Source organism: Microcaecilia unicolor, chromosome 2 (genome assembly GCF_901765095.1).
Source record: "Microcaecilia unicolor chromosome 2, aMicUni1.1, whole genome shotgun sequence".
NCBI lineage: Eukaryota > Metazoa > Chordata > Amphibia > Gymnophiona > Siphonopidae > Microcaecilia > Microcaecilia unicolor.
This window is the reverse complement of record NC_044032.1, coordinates 129,705,750-129,724,984: the sequence shown is the minus strand read 5'-3', so window position 1 is coordinate 129,724,984 and position 19,235 is coordinate 129,705,750. Positions and strand designations below refer to the sequence as shown.

General features: G+C 45.7%; 1 protein-coding gene across 5 annotated transcripts in view; it reads left to right on the top strand.

The window, feature by feature from the left end:
* Nucleotides 1-19,235, top strand: part of BDP1 (B double prime 1, subunit of RNA polymerase III transcription initiation factor IIIB) — a 330,901-nt gene that overhangs the window by 63,238 nt on the left and 248,428 nt on the right. For all 5 annotated transcript variants that reach the window (XM_030193306.1, XM_030193305.1, XM_030193308.1 and 2 more), the window contains 3 exons: nt 1,781-1,835; nt 4,518-4,661; nt 17,941-18,216. In XM_030193306.1, the coding sequence (XP_030049166.1) occupies nt 1,781-1,835; nt 4,518-4,661; nt 17,941-18,216 (475 nt within the window). The remainder of the gene's footprint in view (nt 1-1,780; nt 1,836-4,517; nt 4,662-17,940; nt 18,217-19,235) is intronic.

The window sequence follows — 19,235 nt, the reverse complement described above, 5'->3', positions numbered from 1 at the left end:
AAGTCAGCCTGGTGCCTCGGCTCCTGTGGCACAGGAACCTTGAGAGCCTTAGCCCTTGTCAGTATATAGCAACTGGGCTGTGTGCTGTGTGTGTAAAAAAAAAAAAAAAAAAAAGAGAAAAAGAAGCAGACAGTGCTGGTCTGTTTCAGAGCATTTTTTTTTTTTTCGTTTTTGGGGCTGACAAGGGTTTCTGTGTGGTTTATTGTGAAGAGAGTAGAGCTGGGGCGATTTTTGGCGGTTTGTGTGTGTACCGCTTTAAATTTAGTGATGTCGGCGGGAAAGGCGACTCGTTGCCGTTCCTGCGTGCGTCGGAAGATAGAAGCGCCCGGATCTCCGTGCAAGTTTTGCGGTGAGCCTAAGCACTCTCTCTCTTCCCCTCCGGTTTTGTCTGCGGAGGTTTTGGGCGTCAGTAAAGGGCTCCCTGGGTCTGACTCTGGCTCTGGTGCTGTAGCAGCGGCCCCGATTTTGGCGGGAACCGCCACCATCTTGGATTCGGCTTCTCCGGCGATCCCGGCCCAGCAGGTGGTGGAGGGCCCGGAGCAGAATGTTGGGGGCTATGGGATTTCCACCGGAGTTTGTCTGGTCGATGTTTCAGGCCTGGCAGGCAGGTTCATCTCAGCCTGATATACAGAAGGGGGCAGCTCCTTTGGGGGCCAAGTGCCCACGGCTGGAGTGGTTGGAGGACCCAGAATTTTTGTCTTTCCCTCCCTCAGAAGATGAGGGTAGTGTACTGGGTGATGAGTTTCCTTTAGACAATGATCCTGAGGAGGAGGGGTCCTTCCCAGGGGAGGACCCCTTGGTGGTAAGGATTTTTCCTAGGGATGTCTACGCTTAGGTTTGATGTTCCTGGGCCGGTTGTAGCGGAGGTTAAGCAGATAGACCCTTTGGTTAAGGGCATTCGTAAGGCTTCTCGTTCTTTCCCTATTAATCAGGATCTGAGGGATATGATATTACAGGAGTGGTCCTCTCCAGATTCAGCTTGTCGGGTGGTTAAAGCGATGGCGAGACTTCATTCTATTCCCCAAGAGGATAGGGACTCTTTTAAATCTCCTACAGGGGATGCGGTGGTGACGGCGGTCACCAAGGCTACTGCCATCCCGGTTGATGGGGGGACTGCCCTCAGAGATCCTCAGGATTTTATTTATTTATTTATTTTTTGTTACATTTGTACCCCGCGCTTTCCCACTCATGGCAGGCTCAATGCGGCGGGCAATGGAGGGTTAAGTGACTTGCCCAGAGTCACAAGGAGCTGCCTGTGCTGGGAATCGAACTCAGTTCCTCAGTTCCCCAGGACCAAAGTCCACCACCCTAACCACTAGGCCACTCCTCCACTCCAGGATAGGAAGTTGGAGTCTTTTGTTCGGCAAAGTGCAAAGGAGCAGAAAGGAACAAATGGGCCAGAAACAAAAGTGCTGCATCTCTATAGATACATACAGGTAGCAATTAATCTGACTGACTGGAATACAGTTCCATATAGATGTCGGGTATGATTTAACTTGGTGTAAATCAATATAGTTTTAGTTGATATCTCTGGTCTCCAGGACCTAGTAGTGAAGTAGCTATTTAAATTAATCTGAATTTTCCCAGTTTTAACACTGAAAAATGTGTCTGTACATATGTTCAAATTAAACCCCTGTGGACAGGAGATTAACTGCTAATAAATCCATTAAGGATTTTTTGCTTAAATAAAATATCTCCAATTCATAGATAATCCTGGTGTGTGTGTTTAATATATATACAGTGGTAATATTAATATTGTACCTTTTTATTTTCAATTCAGAACAAGTTCAAGCGTGAAGAACGATCAAATGGCTGGAGGATAGACAAAGCATTCAGTAAGTTTTTTTTTTTTTTAGTGCCAGTGGTACAGACAGTAATTTATTGACAAAAGTAAAGCTAAAGTAAGTCAAGCACATTCAAAGTAAATGTGCACACCACAGCAACCACATGATTGCAATAATGGTGAAAAGCCCTGTTTAGAAATTATCACTAACAGAAAACAGCTACTTTCAATCTCCTGAGTCACCCAGTGCCTATTTTGGCAGTTTTCAACAAATGAATATTGAAAATATTTAAAATATGTATACATAATTTAATTTCTAAGTGATATTTCATTTTGTTTTTGAGAATTAGATATTGGAGTGCTCTGTGCAGGTCCTACTTGTATATTATTACTATGTTGCCTTCGATTTGCTCATCCTGTACCTCCATTGAGTTCCTCAATTTGGGTCTCATAATTTAGTCCTCCTTGTGCTACTAGGCACAACATTTAATTAGAGCTATTCTCTATTTTGGTGAGACACATGAAAAACGCAGCAGAAGGAAAACACAGATTTCAAGCGTGGTTTTTTTTTTTTTTTTTTTACTTTAGGATTTTGCTTTGACTTTGGAAATAAAAACAACCAGGTTTAAAAAAAAAAAAAATGTAATTTCTTATATACCACCTGCAAGCCTGATAGCCATTGAAGTGGTGTATATTCAGGTACAGTAGGTATTTTTCTGTCCCTGGAGGTCTTATAGTCTAAATTTTTACCTGAGGCAGTGGAGGGTTAAGTGACTTGCCCAAGATCCGGGGAACAACAGTGCAATTTGAACTAATTTGCTCTGGTTCTCAGCCTGCTGCTCTAACCATTAGGCTACTCCTTTATATTTAGTTAGTCCAATAAAAAGATATATTTGACAAGCTTTTGGGAATTAGCCTCTCCATCAAGTTAGCAGTTAGTCAAGCATTCAGACTGTCCTGATAAGAAGATAACTTTCAAAAGCTTGTCAAAGATAACTTTTTATTGGACTATATTAATATATTACTTAAAACTTAGCTGTTAATTCTTATTAAACATATTCAAATGGACTACCATGGCTTTGACTTTTGAGACTTGAGTAAAACCACAAAGCCTGTCTGGCATGCCTATATTCTCAGGGAATGGATTCACACTTTGCCTGGATCCAGACTTTAACTCTCCACTAATGCCTGGGAGAGCTTTGCTGCCTCATGTTTGGTGGCAGTAAGGTTTCTGCCTCAGTTTGTGAATCCTCATGCACATGAATCCAGATGCACATTTTCAGCTTTCCACAAGAAATCAAATTTTGGAAACTTGTAAATAGCTCTTTAAAAAAAACAAAAACACATCAGAGCCCCCAAAAGACCCATACTGGGCAACATCAGGAGCCAGGCACAAAATTCCAGAGAAATTTCAGGAACTCCTCAGACTTGAACTGGGTATTTGTTGAAACAGCTGGGGCTAAACAAATCCCAAGGATCAAATGAGCTTAAATAAAGTTCCACAGTCTTTATCTCATCATTAGGAGTTAAAATGTGTAGAGAACTGGGTAAGCCAAGTATCCACTTCTCCTTCCCTTTAGTAGCCAACTCAGTAGCCCTTAAAGAGGTAGATCCTGGTAACTGCAGAGACTAAAAAGAGAGCCCAAAAAAACAAAGCATTTCCAAAAGGGAACAGATCAAATTGCTTCTGCAAGCTTCCCTATGAAAAAATGTAGAGAAAAAATATATCGGCACAATCTTCATCAAAGTAGACCACTACAGAGGCAACAGATACAAAGTTATGACTAATTTCGAATGGTAGTATATCAAGTATTGAAAATAAATGCACCTATATCACCAACTCCTTATTCTAGAACCACTTTCCTTCAAAACTGCTTGCCTTTGTGCATTATTTAGACTAGAGACCAACTGAATTTCAGTTTCAGCACTGAAACTGGCCCAAACTCCAGGTTCAGGTTTCTGCCAAAAATGCGGGGGCAATAGCAACTATGGATTTCTTTTGCCCTGAAGACCCACTAGATCACCTGAAGGTTTAGAGGTTGCTCCGGGGAGACCCTTCGGATGATGGGCGGGAAGGAGGGGGAACGCTAAGAAAGATTGTGGGGGTGAGAGTGATCACGAGAGGGGTGGGGGTTGCTGAGAGTGATCGTAGATGTGGGGGAAGGAGGGGATTCAATTTCTGCCAAAACTGAACTACAAATTTCGGTTGCTGTTTTTGTTTTGATCGGCCTCTAATTTAGACTTTGATATAAATATCTTAGTCATATCTGCTCTTCTCCTTCCTCTCTTCTGTAGTGTACATATTTACTTCCTTCTCACATGACCTGTGGCTTAGTTTCTTCACTGTTTTGGTAGTCTTTCTTTGAACTGTTTTTGCTCTTTCTGGGGCTTCAACCTAAATTATTCCGCACTCTATTCCAGATGAGGTGGCGTCACTTATTTGTACTAGTATGTTGTTGCCTCTTATTCTTCTGCTGTTCATACCTTTCTGAGTGCAACTCAGCATTGATTTGATCCTCTTCACTATCTGATCCTGTTATTTGGCATCCTCGATGTGATCCCAAAGTGTGTTCATAATTTTAGGAGGCCTTTTAATAATTATTTTTATTTCAAACACAATTGTGTAATTACATAAATTTAACATATGAACTGCTAAATGTTCATCTTTGTATATATGTTTGACAACTCACCCTTTGATATCCTCCTTGATACTCTTTATTTTTTTTTAATACAGAGGAAAAGCAGCCATTTGATTCAGAGTTCTTTGCTAATCTGCTTGAAAAGGCTCTTATTAAAGAGAACAAGAAGAAGCAAAAAGCAGCTAAAATCACAAACAGTGGCATAAAAAAACCTGCAAAAACTCGTACAAAACAAAAAGGTATTCTGATTTTTTTACGTTATGAGAGTCATTTACTAACAGTTAAACGCTAATGCCCTAATGAGTTTTATCTGTCACAGGGCCTGTAGGATAAAATAGGCCCAGTGGTAAGTAATGCACGAAAAGGACATTCATTATTGTCTACCAGATCAGTCCAAAACGGGTTATACCTCTCTTCTGGCAGATGCAGACCAACAACAAGAACTTTCTTAGCGGCATCCAGACTGGTCAAGATGCTTGGATTATGCACTCCTACCTGCAGATGGAGACTGAGAGCATTGACTGTGAGGATTGTATAAGAACCCTGTGCAGCTCCCAGCTAGCCAGTATTTCTCAGTCTCCCAGCAGATGCTGAATGTGCAGCCTGTTCAGTCTGAGCTGGTCTGGTGGGGTGAGGGGGGGAGGGCGAGAGTTGATCCCTTTATTTTGGGACGTTGTCAAGTACCCTAAAGCAATTTAAAAATAAAAAGACTAGGTTTCCCTACCTGGATAATCTGGGGGTGTTGGTCCACGGGGGCTCTACACCCAGAAGGCTGTGTCGTCCCCCCCCTTCTGGATGTGGGATGTGAGCTTGTGCTTTGGTTCCAAGTTCATGGATTGTAAGCCGCCCTGAAGGTACCCCAAACTTGAGTGCCCAGTTCCCAGTGCAGCTGCTGAATTAAAAAAAAAAATTAAAAGAGAAAGACACAGTACTTAGCTGGTGTGAAAGAGTAGTGGTTTCTGAGCTTTTCTTTGGTGCTGATGGCAGGCTGAAAGAACTGGACTTGGTGCCTGAGTGGAACTACGTGTGGGTGCTGTGTATTTTAGCCTTGGTCCCCACGACTCTGTCAGTGTGAGCGAGGACAAGCCATGCCATTGCCGCACATGCAGGAAAAAGGGTATTGATATTGCTGGCGCATCTTGTAGGCTGCTTGGGGAGCCAAGATTATCGTCGGGCATGATTCGGCAGTACTCCTGATGGAGAATCAGGCACATGCATGTGTGCAAGGAGGTTTTGGCAAGCTGTTCAGCAGCAGGCCCAGTGGTGGCAGCGGGAACAGATTCCATTTTAGCCCACCATGCCAATGCCAATGTTTCATCCCATTTGTCTCCTGAGGGCTCCCTCCTGGGTCCTGTGGATGCCGGTGGTAAGGCAGTTCTGGAGGGGGTTGGTTTTCTTCCAGAATTTGTCTGGACATTTTATAGGACCTGGCAGTCCGGGGGAGCCTTGGGTGGGGGGGCAGCTCAGGGAAAGGGGTCTGCCCCTGCCGAATTAGCTAGGATGAACTGGGTGGAGGACGTTTTGGATTTGAATGAGGAGCTGTATATGGGGAGGACTTCTTGGACCCCGAGGAGGACCCTTTGCCAGAAGGGGGGGATCCTGTAATATCTTTTTGCCTTCCCCAAGTAATAAACTACTAATTACCCATTGCCTAGAGTGTCCACCACTCCAGGCAATAATGTACTTATCACCCACTAAGTGAGGAGACAAAAAGGTTCAGAAGGCTACGGATATATGAGAATAATTATTTTTTCCACTTACCAAGCAAGAATACAGAATATAATCAGATAGGCTGAGTAATACAATCAATTTTCATATGAGACTAACCGGGACACAAACGTGACCACTGACATTAGTTGTCTGGCTACTTTGGTCCATGCTTCTAACTTTTATAACTTAATGTCCCATATACTTATCACTGGAAATGCAAAATTATCATGTCATAGCATCTTTCATTGGGGTTGCAGATTCATCATGTTATAGCATTTTTACTTAACATCAGCAAAGTCATCCTGATTTGCAAAATCATCTTCCCTGCAATCATACTTCTGTTTCTCCACCACCTGTTTCCGTGGTTAACAGAAAATTCCCCTTAGATTAGCAAAGTTATAAACCATATTCTCCTGCAAAGCATATTTCTATTATTTCCCCATGTCGGCTCATTTTTATTTGTTACATTTGTATCCCACATTTTCCCACCTATTTGTAGGCTCAATGTGGCTTACATAGTACCGTAAGGCGTTTGCCAAGACCGGTAGAGAAACAAATACAAGGTGATATTGTGGTCGTATAAGGTCCGTTTGTTTCAGGCACAATGGGGTCAAAGAGAGGGAAGCAGAAAAAGACATGAGATTCTGTGTTAACCCTTGTTAACTAGCTTCTCAGTGACTTACCCTCTTGACCTGTACTGTGAGGCCTAGCTTTACTCATAACTGTCAGGCTACCATAGCAGTCCTGTTGTTTGGTTCATGTCCAGCATGTCCCATATCTACAATCCCCTCCCAAGGGAAGACCCCACAGTTGTGCGAGAGGTTTTATATATAGGTGCTCAATGCAAAGAGCTCCTAGCACTCAGAGAACAAGTCCATTCTCTTGAGGCTAGTGTAGCAGACTTGGAAGAGCTAAGGGAGACAGGGATGTTGTAGAGAAGTCTCACCTCCTGTCTGGCAGCCCCTGTGCTGCCTTGGAGGAAGGCGAGCATCCTGGTGAATTAGGAAGTAATCCTGTAGCAAGGACCTGCACACCAGGGGTTGCAGCATTCTCTCGTACTAGGGATGTGTCTCCAGGAGCTTCTGCCCAGGAAGGAAGGGTTAGGGCAGCTGTTGTAGTTGGTGATCCAATCATTAGCCATGTATATAGCTGGGTGATTGGTCACTTGTCTGCCTGGTGCAAAGGTGGTGGACCTTGTGCATCACCTAGATAGGATTTTAGATAGTGCTGGGGAGGAGCCAACTGTCTTGGTACATGGGGGGTACCAATGACCTAGAAAAATGTGGGAGGGAAGTTCTGGAAGCCAAATTTAGCCTCTTAGGTCTAAAGCTGAAATCTCCATTCCATTCGCAGGACCCAAGAGGCAAGCAGAGCTCTAAAATCTCAATGCGTGGTTGAGACAACGGTGCAGGGATGAGTGATTTAGATTTGTTAGGAACTAGGCAACATTCTGGGAAAGGGGGAGCCTATTCCAAAAGGGTGGACTACACCTTAACCTGGATGGAACCAGGCTGCTGGCACTAACATTTAAAAAGGAGATAGAGCGGCTTTTAAACTAAAATGGGGGGGGGGGGGGGGGGGGGGGAGCCAACAGTCACCCAGGAGTTCATGGCTCAGTGTGGAGTTTCCTTGAAGGATACTATTGAAACAGGATCTTTAGGGAATCCTGATACAGTGGTTTCAATAATGGTGAAAGAAGGCCAAGAGTGCTTAATAGGAGAACATTAAAGGATGTAAATTATTCCCATCAACTTCAAAGCATCTTGTAAGAAAAAAAAAACCACAATTTGAAGTGTCTGTATACAAATGCTAGAAGCCTAAAAAATAAGATGGGAGAGTTGAAGTATATAGCTCTAAATGATGAGGTAGTTATAATAGGAATCTCAGAGACCTGGTGGAAGGAGGACAATCAATGGGACACAGGGTACAAATAATATCGCAATGATAGAGTGGATCAAATTGAAGGGGGGTTGCACTGTTTACGGGATGGCTCCAGACTATATGTGTGACATGATAGATCTCCCAATTTGAAACTCAACTTTAACTGCAAGGGATTATCTCATTCTACACTTCCCTAATTACAAAAATATCAAATGCAAATCCACTCTAACTCGAGATTTCTCTCATTTAGGCACTAAATGGTGGAATTCTATCCCAAGGGAAATAAAACAACTCAATAGCTGTCTGATCTTTTGCAAATTTTTGAAGGCTTTTCTTTTCAATAAATTCCTTCACTAGATGTTGAAATCGGTTATAGCCAAGATCTTTCTCCTCGCTGCTACTTTTTCAAGAATGTTCCTTTAACGCTTACAGTTTTCATAACATGCATTAACTTGTACTGTTTATTACTTATGTAAGCCACATAGAGCTGAATAATTGTATTCGGATAATGTGGGATACAAGTATCAAATATAAATAAATATGTTAAAGAGGGAGTTGTGTCAAATAAAATAAACATTCTACATGAAACAGATAGCAGTGTGGAATCCTTGTGGATAGAAATTCCATATGTGAAGGGAAGGAATATACTGGTAGGGCTGTAGTACCATCCACCAGGACAGAACTAATAGATAAAAAAATGTTTACAGAAATTAGGAAAGCTGGCAGATTGTTCAACATTATAATAATGGGTGGTGTCTGGAGAGACTGCGATTTTAGCCTCAGTGCGACTTGAGTCCTCAGGAGTTGATTTTCCTCCAGACTGTGTGCTGGCTATGTACAGTAATCAAGGAAACCATCTTCAATCAAATCTTTCAGAGTGGTGGTTGACAAGGGCTCAAACGAAGAAAACACCAATGCCTCCAAAAATATTTAAATCCCCACAGTGGCACCAAAGGACAACAAAAATGAAGCAGAAGCTTCATTCCACAGAGAAAATGCATCACATCCATGAAAGAAGACAAGGACTTACTACGAAACCTGCTGTAGAAACAAGCCAAAGCAGCCCTCCCTCCCATTTCAGAATCTGCTGCTAAGCAGCGTTGTGTGGATTGGGCATGGAGGATGCTGGCACTTTCCATTCTGATGAAGAGGGCAGTTTGCTCCTGGATTAGTCTGGGGATGAGGAGTGAGGAGGATCCTTGGTTGGAGGATGTGCTTCCTGGGAATGATGCATCTGTGGTACGCATTTTCAGTGAGATGGGTTTTTGGAACTCATTGCTTATCTCTGTGGTGTTAAGGTTTGAAGATGCCCCTAAAGAAGGCCTTAAACAGTGGACCCTCTGCTGGAAGTGTCCGTAAGTCTTCAAAGTCTTTTTCCATTCACCAGGACATTAGAGATGTTATTCAGACTCAGTAGAAGGTTCCGACGCTCCCTTCCATCATGCCTGATCCATGTTGCAGCTTTGTTTTTTTCCAGAAGTTTACCTGGAGTCCTTGAGGCCTCCGATCATGGATGTGGTCGTCTCGGTGACTAAGAAGAATACAGTTTCTGTGGACGATGGCACAGCTTTGAAGGATCCTCAGGCTTTAATCAAGCAATGATGTGACAGCTTTAGCAATGCAGGTGACCATTTGTGGCGGATTGGTAGCTCACGCTTGCTTTCCTGGGCTGAGCATGTGCTGGACAGGGTCACTGATGACTGGGCTTTAGTGGATCAGGAGGTCTTTAAGATTGAGATGAGGTCCTCTTTTTTTTTTTTTTTTTGTCTGATTCTCCTTATGGCCTGCTCTGATCCTCGGTTAAGTCCATGGCCTTACCTGCTAATTTACTTTTCCTTAGTCTCTCTGGACTGGCACACAGCCCGCCCAGGTTGTTTCCGGATTCTGTCTTGGATTGGTCTGGTCGTTTGTGAGAGGGAATAGCAGAATGGAAGGAAGAATTTACTTTAAACACAACCAGTAAAAAATCAAACAGAACAAAAAACAAACCTAATTCATCGCACAGAGGCGGCTTGTGTATCTGGATTTTCAGAAGGCGTGTGACAAAGTACCTCATGAAAGACTCCAGAGGAAATTGGAGAGTCATGGGATCGGAGGTAGTGTTCTATTGTGGATTAAAAACTGGTTAAAAGATAGAAAACAGAGAGTAGGGTTAAATGGTCAGTATTCTCAATGGAGAAGGGTAGTTAGTGGGGTTCCCCAGGGGTCTGTGCTGGGACCGCTGCTTTTTAACATATTTATAAATGACCTAGAGATGGGAGTAACTAGTGAGGTAATTAAATTTGCTGATGACACAAAGTTATTCAAAGTCGTTAAATCGCGGAAGGATTGTGAAAAATTACAAGAGGACCTTACGAGACTGGGAGACTGGGCGTCTAAATGGCAGATGACGTTTAATGTGAGCAAGTGCAAAGTGATTCATGTGGGAAAAAGGAACCCGAATTATAGCTGCATCATGCAAGGTTCCACATTAGGAGTCACGGACCAAGAAAGGGATCTTAGCATGTTCGTTGATGATAGTAACATAGTAACATAGTAGATGACAGCAGAAAAAGACCTGCATGGTCCATCCAGTCTGCCCAAGACAAACTCATATGTGTATACCTTACCTTGAATTTGTACCTGTCCTTTTCAGGGCACAGACCATATAAGTCTGCCCAGCAGTATTTCCCGCCTCCCAACCACCAGTCCCGCCTCCCATCACCGGCTCTTGTACAGACCGTATAAGTCTGCCCTCCCCTATCCTCGCCTCCCAACCACCACCCCCTCTTCCCCCCACCTGCTCCGCCACCCAATTTCAGCTAAGCTTCTGAGGATCCATTCCTTCTGCACAGGATTCCTCTATGCATATCCCACGCATGTTTGAACTCCGTTACCGTTTTCATCTCCACCACCTCCCGCGGGAGGGCATTCCAAGCGTCTACCACCCTCTCCGTGAAAAAATACTTCCTGACATCTTTCCTGAGTCTGCCCCCCTTCAATCTCATTTCATGTCCTCTCGTTCTATCGCCTTCCCATCTCTGGAAAAGATTGGTTTGCGGATTAATACCTGATGGCCTTCCTCCTGATCCCACTCCCTCCCCTGAAAGGCAGCTTTCTCCTCCTGAGAGTCTGTCTTTCGCGGCCTTTGTCCGGGAGATGTCTACGGCCATCCCCTTCCAGGTGGTCGTGGAGGATGAGCCCAGGGCTGAAATGTTTGAGCTCTTGGACTATCCTTCTCCACCTAAGGAAGCGTCCACAGTACCCATGCATCATGTCCTTAAGAAGACATTGCTGGCGAACTGGACCAAGCCATTAACTAATCCCCACATTCCCAAGAAGATCGAGTCCCAGTATCGGATCCATGGGGACCCAGAGCTGATGCGCACGCAGTTGCCTCACGACTCTGGTGTGGTGGATCTGGCCCTAAAGAAGGCTAAGAGTTCTAGGGAGCATGCTTCGGCGCCCCCGGGCAAAGACTCTAGAACCTTAGAGTCCTTTGGGAGGAAGGCCTACCATTCTTCCATGCTCGTGGCCAAGATTCAGTCCTACCAGCTCTACACGAGCATCCACATGCAGAACAATGTGCGACAGTTGGCGGGCTTGGTGGATAAGCTCCCTTCTGAGCAAGCCAAGCGTTTCAGGAGGTGGTCAGGCAGCTGAAGGCGTGCAGAAAATTCCTGGCCAGAGGGGTATATGATACCTTTGACGTTGCATCCAGGGCCGCTGCTCAACATTTTTGGAGAAAAGGTCGAACAGGTGTAAAACAGCTCCACCAGCGTGATAACGCTTTCAACAAATTCTCCCGCCGGCAGCCTTCAGCATCTACCTCTTCAGGTAGACGTTTTTTATGGGGGAAGGAGGGCTGTTCCCTACTCTTCTGGTAAGCGTAGGTACAATCCTCCTTCTCGACAGCCTGCGGCCCAGGCTAAGCCCCAGCGCTCTCGTCAGCAGCGTGCGCCTCAGCAAGGCCCCACAACTCCCCAGCAGAAGCAGGGGGCGAGCTTTTGACTGGCTCCAGCAGAGCATAGCCGCTGTCAAAGTGTCCGTGCCGGACGATCTGCCGGTCAGGGGAAGTTGAAAGTTTTTCACCAAAGGTGGCCTCTCATAACCTCCGACCAGTGGGTTCTCCAAATAGTCCGGCAAGGATACGCCCTCAATCTGGCCGCCATGCCTCCAAATTGCCCACCGGGAGCTCAGTCCTTCAGCTTCCAGCACAAGCAGGTACTTGCAGAGGAACTCTCCGCCCTTCTCAGCGCCAATGCGGTCGAGCCCGTGCCATCCGGGCAAGAAGGGCTGGGATTCTATTCCAGGTACTTCCTTGTGGAAAAGAAAACAGGGGGGATGCGTCCCATCCTAGACCTAAGGGCCCTGAACAAATATCTGATCAAGGAAAAGTTCAGGATGCTTTCCCTGGGCACCCTTCTTCCCATGATTCAGGAAAACGATTGGCTATGCTCTCTGGACTTAAAGGATGCTTATACACACATCCCGATACTGCCAGCTCACAGACAGTATCTTCGATTTCGTCTGGGAACGCGTCACTTCCAATACTGTGTGCTACCCTTTGGGCTCGCCTCTGCGCCCAGAGTGTTCACGAAATGCCTGGCTGTAGTAGCAGCAGCGCTTCGCAGGCTGGGGGTGCACGTGTTCCCTTATTTCGACGATTGGCTGGTGAAGAACACTTCTGAGGCAGGAGCTCTACAGTCCATGCAGATGACTATTCGCCTCCTGGAGCTACTGGGGTTTGTGATAAATTATCCAAAGTCCCATCTTCTCCCAGTACAGAGACTCGAATTCATAGGAGCTCTGCTGGATTCTCGGACGGCTCGTGCCTATCTCCCGGAGACAAGGGCCAACAATCTGCTGTCCCTCGTCTCCCGGGTACGAGCGTCCCAGCAGATCACAGCTCGGCAGATGTTGAGATTGCTTGGCCACATGGCCTCCACAGTTCATGTGACTCCCATGGCTCGTCTTCACATGCGATCTGCTCAATGGACCCTAGCTTCCCAGTGGTTTCAGGCTGCTGGGGATCTAGAGGATGTGATCCACCTGTCCACGAGTTTTCTCAAATCCCTGTACTGGTGGACGATTTGGTCCAATTTGACTCTGGGACGCCCTTTCCAAATTCCTCAGCCACAAAAGGTGCTGACCACGGATGCGTCTCTCCTGGGGTGGGGAGCTCATGTCGATGGGCTTCATACCCAGGGAAGTTGGTCCCCCCAGGAACGCGATCTGCAGATCAATCTCCTGGAGTTATGAGCGGTCTGGAACGCTCTGAAGGCTTTCAGAGATAGGCTGTCCCACCAAATTATCCAAATTCAGACAGACAACCAGGTTGCCATGTATTACATCAACAAGCAGGGGGGCACCGGATCTCGCCCCCTGTGTCAGGAAGCCGTCAGCATGTGGCTGTGGGCTCGCCGTTACGGCATGTTGCTCCAAGCCACATATCTGGCAGGCGTAAACAACAGTCTGGCCGACAGGTTGAGCAGGATTATGCAACCTCACGAGTGGTCGCTCAACTCCAGAGTAGTGCGCCGGATCTTCCAAGCGTGGGGCACCCCCTTGGTAGATCTCTTTGCATCTTGAGCCAACCACAAGGTCCCTCAGTTCTGTTCCAGACTTCAGGCCCACGGCCGACTGGCATCGGATGCCTTCCTCCTGGATTGGGGGGAAGGCCTGCTGTATGCTTATCCTCCCATATCTGTGGTGGGGAAGACTTTGTTGAAACTCAAGCAAGACCGAGGCACCATGATTCTGATTGCTCCCTTTTGGCCGCGTCAGATCTGGTTCCCTCTTCTTCTGGAGTTGTCCTCCGAAGAATGGAGATTGGAGTGTTTTCCGACCCTCATCACACAGGACGAAGGGGCGCTTCTGCATCCCAACCTCCAGTCTCTGGCTTTCACGGCCTGGATGTTGAGAGCGTAGACTTTGCCTCTTTGGGTCTGTCGGAGGGTGTCTCCCGTGTCTTGCTTGCTTCCAGAAAAGATTCCACTAAGAGGAGTTACTTCTTTTTATGGAGGAGGTTTGCCGTCTGGTGTGACAGCAAGGCCTCAGATCCTCGTTCCTGTCCTACACAGACCCTGCTTGAATACCTTCTGCACCTGTCTGAGTCTGGTCTCAAGACCAACTCTGTAAGGGTTCACCTTAGCGCAATCAGTGCATACCATTACCGTGTGGAAGGTAAGCCGATCTCAGGACAGCCTTTAGTTGTTCGCTTCATGAGAGGTTTGCTTTTGTCAAAGCCCCCCGTCAAACCTCCTACAGTGTCATGGGATCTCAATGTCGTTCTCACCCAGCTGATGAAACCTCCTTTTGAGCCACTGAACTCCTGCCATCTGAAGTACTTGACCTGGAAGGTCATTTTCTTGGTGGCAGTTACTTCAGCTCGTAGAGTCAGTGAGCTTCAGGCCCTGGTAGCTCATGCTCCTTATACCAAATTTCATCATAACAGAGTAGTCCTCCACACTCACCCTAAGTTCTTGCCAAAGGTAGTGTCGGAGTTCCATCTGAACCAGTCAATTGTCTTGCCAACATTCTTTCCCCGTCCTCATTCCTGTCCTGCTGAACGTCAGCTGCACACATTGGACTGCAAAAGAGCATTGACCTTCTATCTGGAGCGGACACAGCCCAACAGACAGTCCGCCCAAATGTTTGTTTCTTTTGATCCCAACAGGAGGGGAGTGGATGTGGGGAAACGCACCATATCCAGTTGGCTAACAGATTGCATTTCCTTCACTTACGCCCAGGCTGGGCTGGCTCTTAAGGGTCATGTCATGGCTCACAATGTTAGAGCCATGGCAGTGTCAGTGGCCCACTTGAAGTCAGCCACTATTGAAGAGATCTGCAAAGCTGCGACGTGGTCATCTGTCCACACATTCATATCTCATTACTGCCTGCAGCAGGATATCCGACGCGACAGTCGGTTCGGGCAGTCAGTGCTTCAGAATCTGTTCGGGGTTTAGAATCCAACTCCACCCCCCTAGGCCCATGTTTATTCTGTTCCAGGCTACACTCTCAGTTAGTTGGATAAGTTGTTAGGTCAATCTCAGTTATGTCCTCGCCGTTGCGAGGCCCAATTGACCATGTTTGTTGTTTTGAGTGAGCCTGGGGGCTAGGGATACCCCATCAGTGAGAACAAGCAGCCTGCTTGTCCTCTGAGAAAGCGAATGCTACATACCTGTAGAAGGAATTCTCCGAGGACAGCAGGCTGATTGTTCTCACAAACCCGCCCGCCTCCCCTTTGGAGTTGTGTCTTCCCTTGTCTTTGTCTTGCTACATACGGTACTGACGAACACGAGCCGGTTCGGGCGGGAAGACGGCCGTGCATGTGCGGTGCGCATGGGCGCGCGAGAGCTAGCAAAGGCCTTTGCTAGTGAAGATTCCGGTTGGAGGGTGCTGCCATGGACGTCACCCATCAGTGAGAACAATCAGCCTGCTGTCCTCGGAGAATACCTTCTACAGGTATGTAGCATTCGCTTTGAACGGGTAGATGTACAGCGTCTGTTCACGCTTTCCAAAAATGCTAGGACTAGGGGGCATTCGATGAAGCTACAATGTAGTAAATTTAAAACGAATCGGAGAAAATGTTTCTTCACTCAACGTGTAATTAAACTCTGGAATTCGTTGCCAGAGAATGTGGTAAAGGCGGTTAGCTTAGCGGAGTGGACGGCTTCCTAAAGGAAAAGTCCATAAACCATTATTAAATGGACTTGGGGAAAATCCACTATTTCTGGGATAAGCAGTATAAAATGTTTTGTACTTTTTTGGGATCTTGCCAGGCATTTGTGACCTGGATTGGCCACTGTTGGAAACAGGATGCTGGGCTTGATGGACCTTTGGTCTTTCCCAGTATGGCAATACTTATTACTTATGGCTCTGTTTGGGTGCCACTTCATTTTCTCAGGATGGCCATGGCTTTGCTTCATGGTTCCGCCTGGTGAAAGCAGCCCAATTAGGGCTTTGGTCCTTGTTTTCAGGCTGTCCTTCAGCTGCACTGGTGTTCTTCTGCCTTGGCAGAAGCACAGCAGGAACATGGGAGTTCATTGAGGGTGGTCTCCTCTTGCAGCTTGGTCTTGTTCGTTGGCTGTTTTCTGCTTCCTGTTTTGCTATTTGTAGACTGAATTCCAAGGGACTGCACAGCCCACATATACAGTGTCTTGAAGTTCAGTGTACTCTCAGTCTCCATCTGCTGCTAGGAGTGCATAACCGATTTGTGCTTGTCTTGAGGGATTAAAGGAATTAAATTAGCAGGTGAGACTTAATTTCTCCTCATTCAAGTGAGAAAGACAGCTAAGGTAATGGTTCTTTATTGGAGAGCGGGATTGTTGTGGTGGGGGGGGGGAACCCAGTGTCAGCACTGGCACAGTTTTTGAGGCCAGTAAGGAGTTCCTGTGCTATTCGGTCCTACCAGGGGTGAAAGAGAGAAACTATTGTGTGCTGAAGTGGCACAACGTTTTGTGTGTGCAGAGGAGGGAGCTCTTGCCTGTACCATCCTTAACGGTAACCAATTGTAAGCATTGGAAGTAGTGTGGCTGAGGTCAGTTGAAGTGGCCAAATGCAGGACATAAATGGAGGCATTAACTGAATGCACCAAGTGCTGTTCTGTTGCAGAAACTCACAGTGGGTATGGCTCCTGCTGCAGTAGGTCGAGCCTTACTGACTGCCGGGCTGCTGTGTTGAGGAGGAGTGGCCTAGTGGTTAGGGTGGTGGACTTTGGTCCTGGGAAACTGAGGAACTGAGTTCGATTCCCGGCACAGGCAGCTCCTTGTGACTCTGGGCAAGTCACTTAACCCTCCATTGCCTGCCGCATTGAGCCTGCCATGAGTGGGAAAGCGCGGGGTACAAATGTAACAAAAAAAAAAAAAAAATCCCAATCAAACATGGATGAGAGAGAAGCTGAGGCACAATTGAGAGCTGCTGGTGCTTCACCTGAGTGGGGTGTTTAAAGATAGTCTTGCAGTTTTGAGGAGATTATAGACTATGAGCCCAACCTCGTAGTTTGAGGAGATTATAGCCTTGTTTCGTTCCAGTGCATACATCGCAGCAAGCTTTTGTTTGAGACACTGACTACGTTAGACACAATAAGTGGATGCAATTCTAGAACACAAAAGACTCCTTATGCAGGTCTTATAGGCCGAAACACAGCTGTGTAGAGTCTTGTTCATCATTCAATAAATAGTTACTTTCATCTGGAACATCGTTTACTTTTTGAGTTATCTTCGCTGTCTTGGGGTGGTGGACTTTGGTCCTGAGGAACTGAGTTCGGTTCCCACTTCAGGCACAGGCAGCTCCTTGTGACTCTGGGCAAGTCACTTAACCCTCCATTGCCCCATATAAGCCGCATTGAGCCTGCCATGAGTGGGAAAGCGCGGGGTACAAATGTATCAAAAAAAAAATCACATATCCTTGCAGAGATTTGCTTCTTCTGTTACACATACTTTGTTACAGAAAATACTGAATAGGTGGCTGCACAGTGTCGATCATAAGTGCTTGCTCTCTGTCCCCATCTGCTGGTAGGAGGGGCATAACCTATCAATTTTGGACTGGTCTGGTAGAACTCGGGGAAAGAAAATTAGCAGGTAACGTCAAAATTTTTCTTGGCATGTATATGTAAGTGCTCTTGGTGTATGCACTTATAGCAAATCACATATTTGCAGATAGTAATAACCAGTTTGTTATATTTTTCTTTTGATATGCAATGCAGTGCATGTCCCCATACTATTCCAGTCTAGTTATCTTTCACATGCTTGCTTTTAAATGTCTCTTGAGCTGTTTTCACTTTGTTATTTGTGGATCTATCACTTAACATTTTCCTATGTATTTCTCAGACTGTTCCTTCAGTGAGCATTGAAACACAGGCATGAAAGGATTTAATGTTCTTTACCATATACACAGGTAGTCACCAAGTGTAAGATAAATACTGAACATCCTTCTCTTTGGCAGCAAAAACCAGTCTTGATGAAGTTGGTTTTTCAAGCAATGATCGTGGAACATCTGACACCGAAGCTGTGGAGGTGGATGCAGGCTCTGCAGAAAAAGAGAATGAGGAATCTCTGAGTGTTCATGAAGGACAGGCTGCAGCAGAGCCTGGCCGAGCCAAGAAGAAAAGGAGGAAAAAGAAAAAGAATGAAGACCCCAGCTTATCAGTGGCTGAACAGCCTTCAGAAGGAAATGAAGTATCTGCAAAATTAACTGGCACAGAGCGAGCCAGAAACAAAAGTAAGACTAAGAGTGTTTTACTTATTGCCCACCTGGTTGGGGGTAATTGTCTTTGGAGAGACCTTGAGTAATTAGCTTTAGGGGAAGATAAGTCTGGAGGTAACTTGAAAATTCTAAGCCTTGGAATTATCAGTATTGTTAATGGTTTAGAAGCATCAGGTCATTAAAGGAAAGTTGGTACCCTTCATTGAGATTGAAACTTTTCCTCTTACTCTCCATTGTCCCTCTCACGTAATTTCTTCCATTCGTTAGTGTGCGGCTGTTGCACTGAATTCATGTCAACCGACCGGGTTTGGATGCTATATTTTTAGGGGCTCCATGGAGTTACCATTAATTTTTTGTTTGTTTTTTTAAATAAGGTGCCCAGAAAGTTACAGTTTATAGGTTTTGCTTGTGTGTGGATTTATGAGCTGATCAGTGGGTCTGTAGTGGTCTTCGTTGTGGCCATGTTTGTAGTGTATGTATATATGTGTGCATATGTGTATATATATTTATATTTTTTTTCTTATTTTATTACTGTTCTATTATTTTAATCAGGATTATAACTACTATAGATGAGGATTTTTTTTTTTTTTGGTAATCCCTTGTGAATGGGAATTTCACTGCAGCTCTGGTTGCTTTTGTTTCTCTACCCCTCCTCCCCCCCCCCCCCCCCCCCCCAAAAAAAAAAATCAGGGCAGAAACTGCTGTTCCTTCTCTCAGATGCTGAAGATGCAGCCTCTTCCTCCTGACCCTGTGTTAGGTTAGAATGTTCTTGAATGTGTATATTCAGAAAAAATGTTTTATTAAATACTAGTAAAAAAAGCCCCGTTTCTGATGTAAATGAAACGGGGGCTGGCAATGTTTTCTTCTGTGTGCTTGTGGGAGTGTGTGTGTCCCTGCCTTCTGGCCTCTCTCCCCTCCCCCCTCTGACTCCTTCACTGTTACAGAGCCAGCGATTTGATTTCGTGCTCTAAAAAGCCCCGTTTCTGATGCAAATGAAACGGGGGCTAGCAATGTTTTCTTCTGTGTGCATGTGG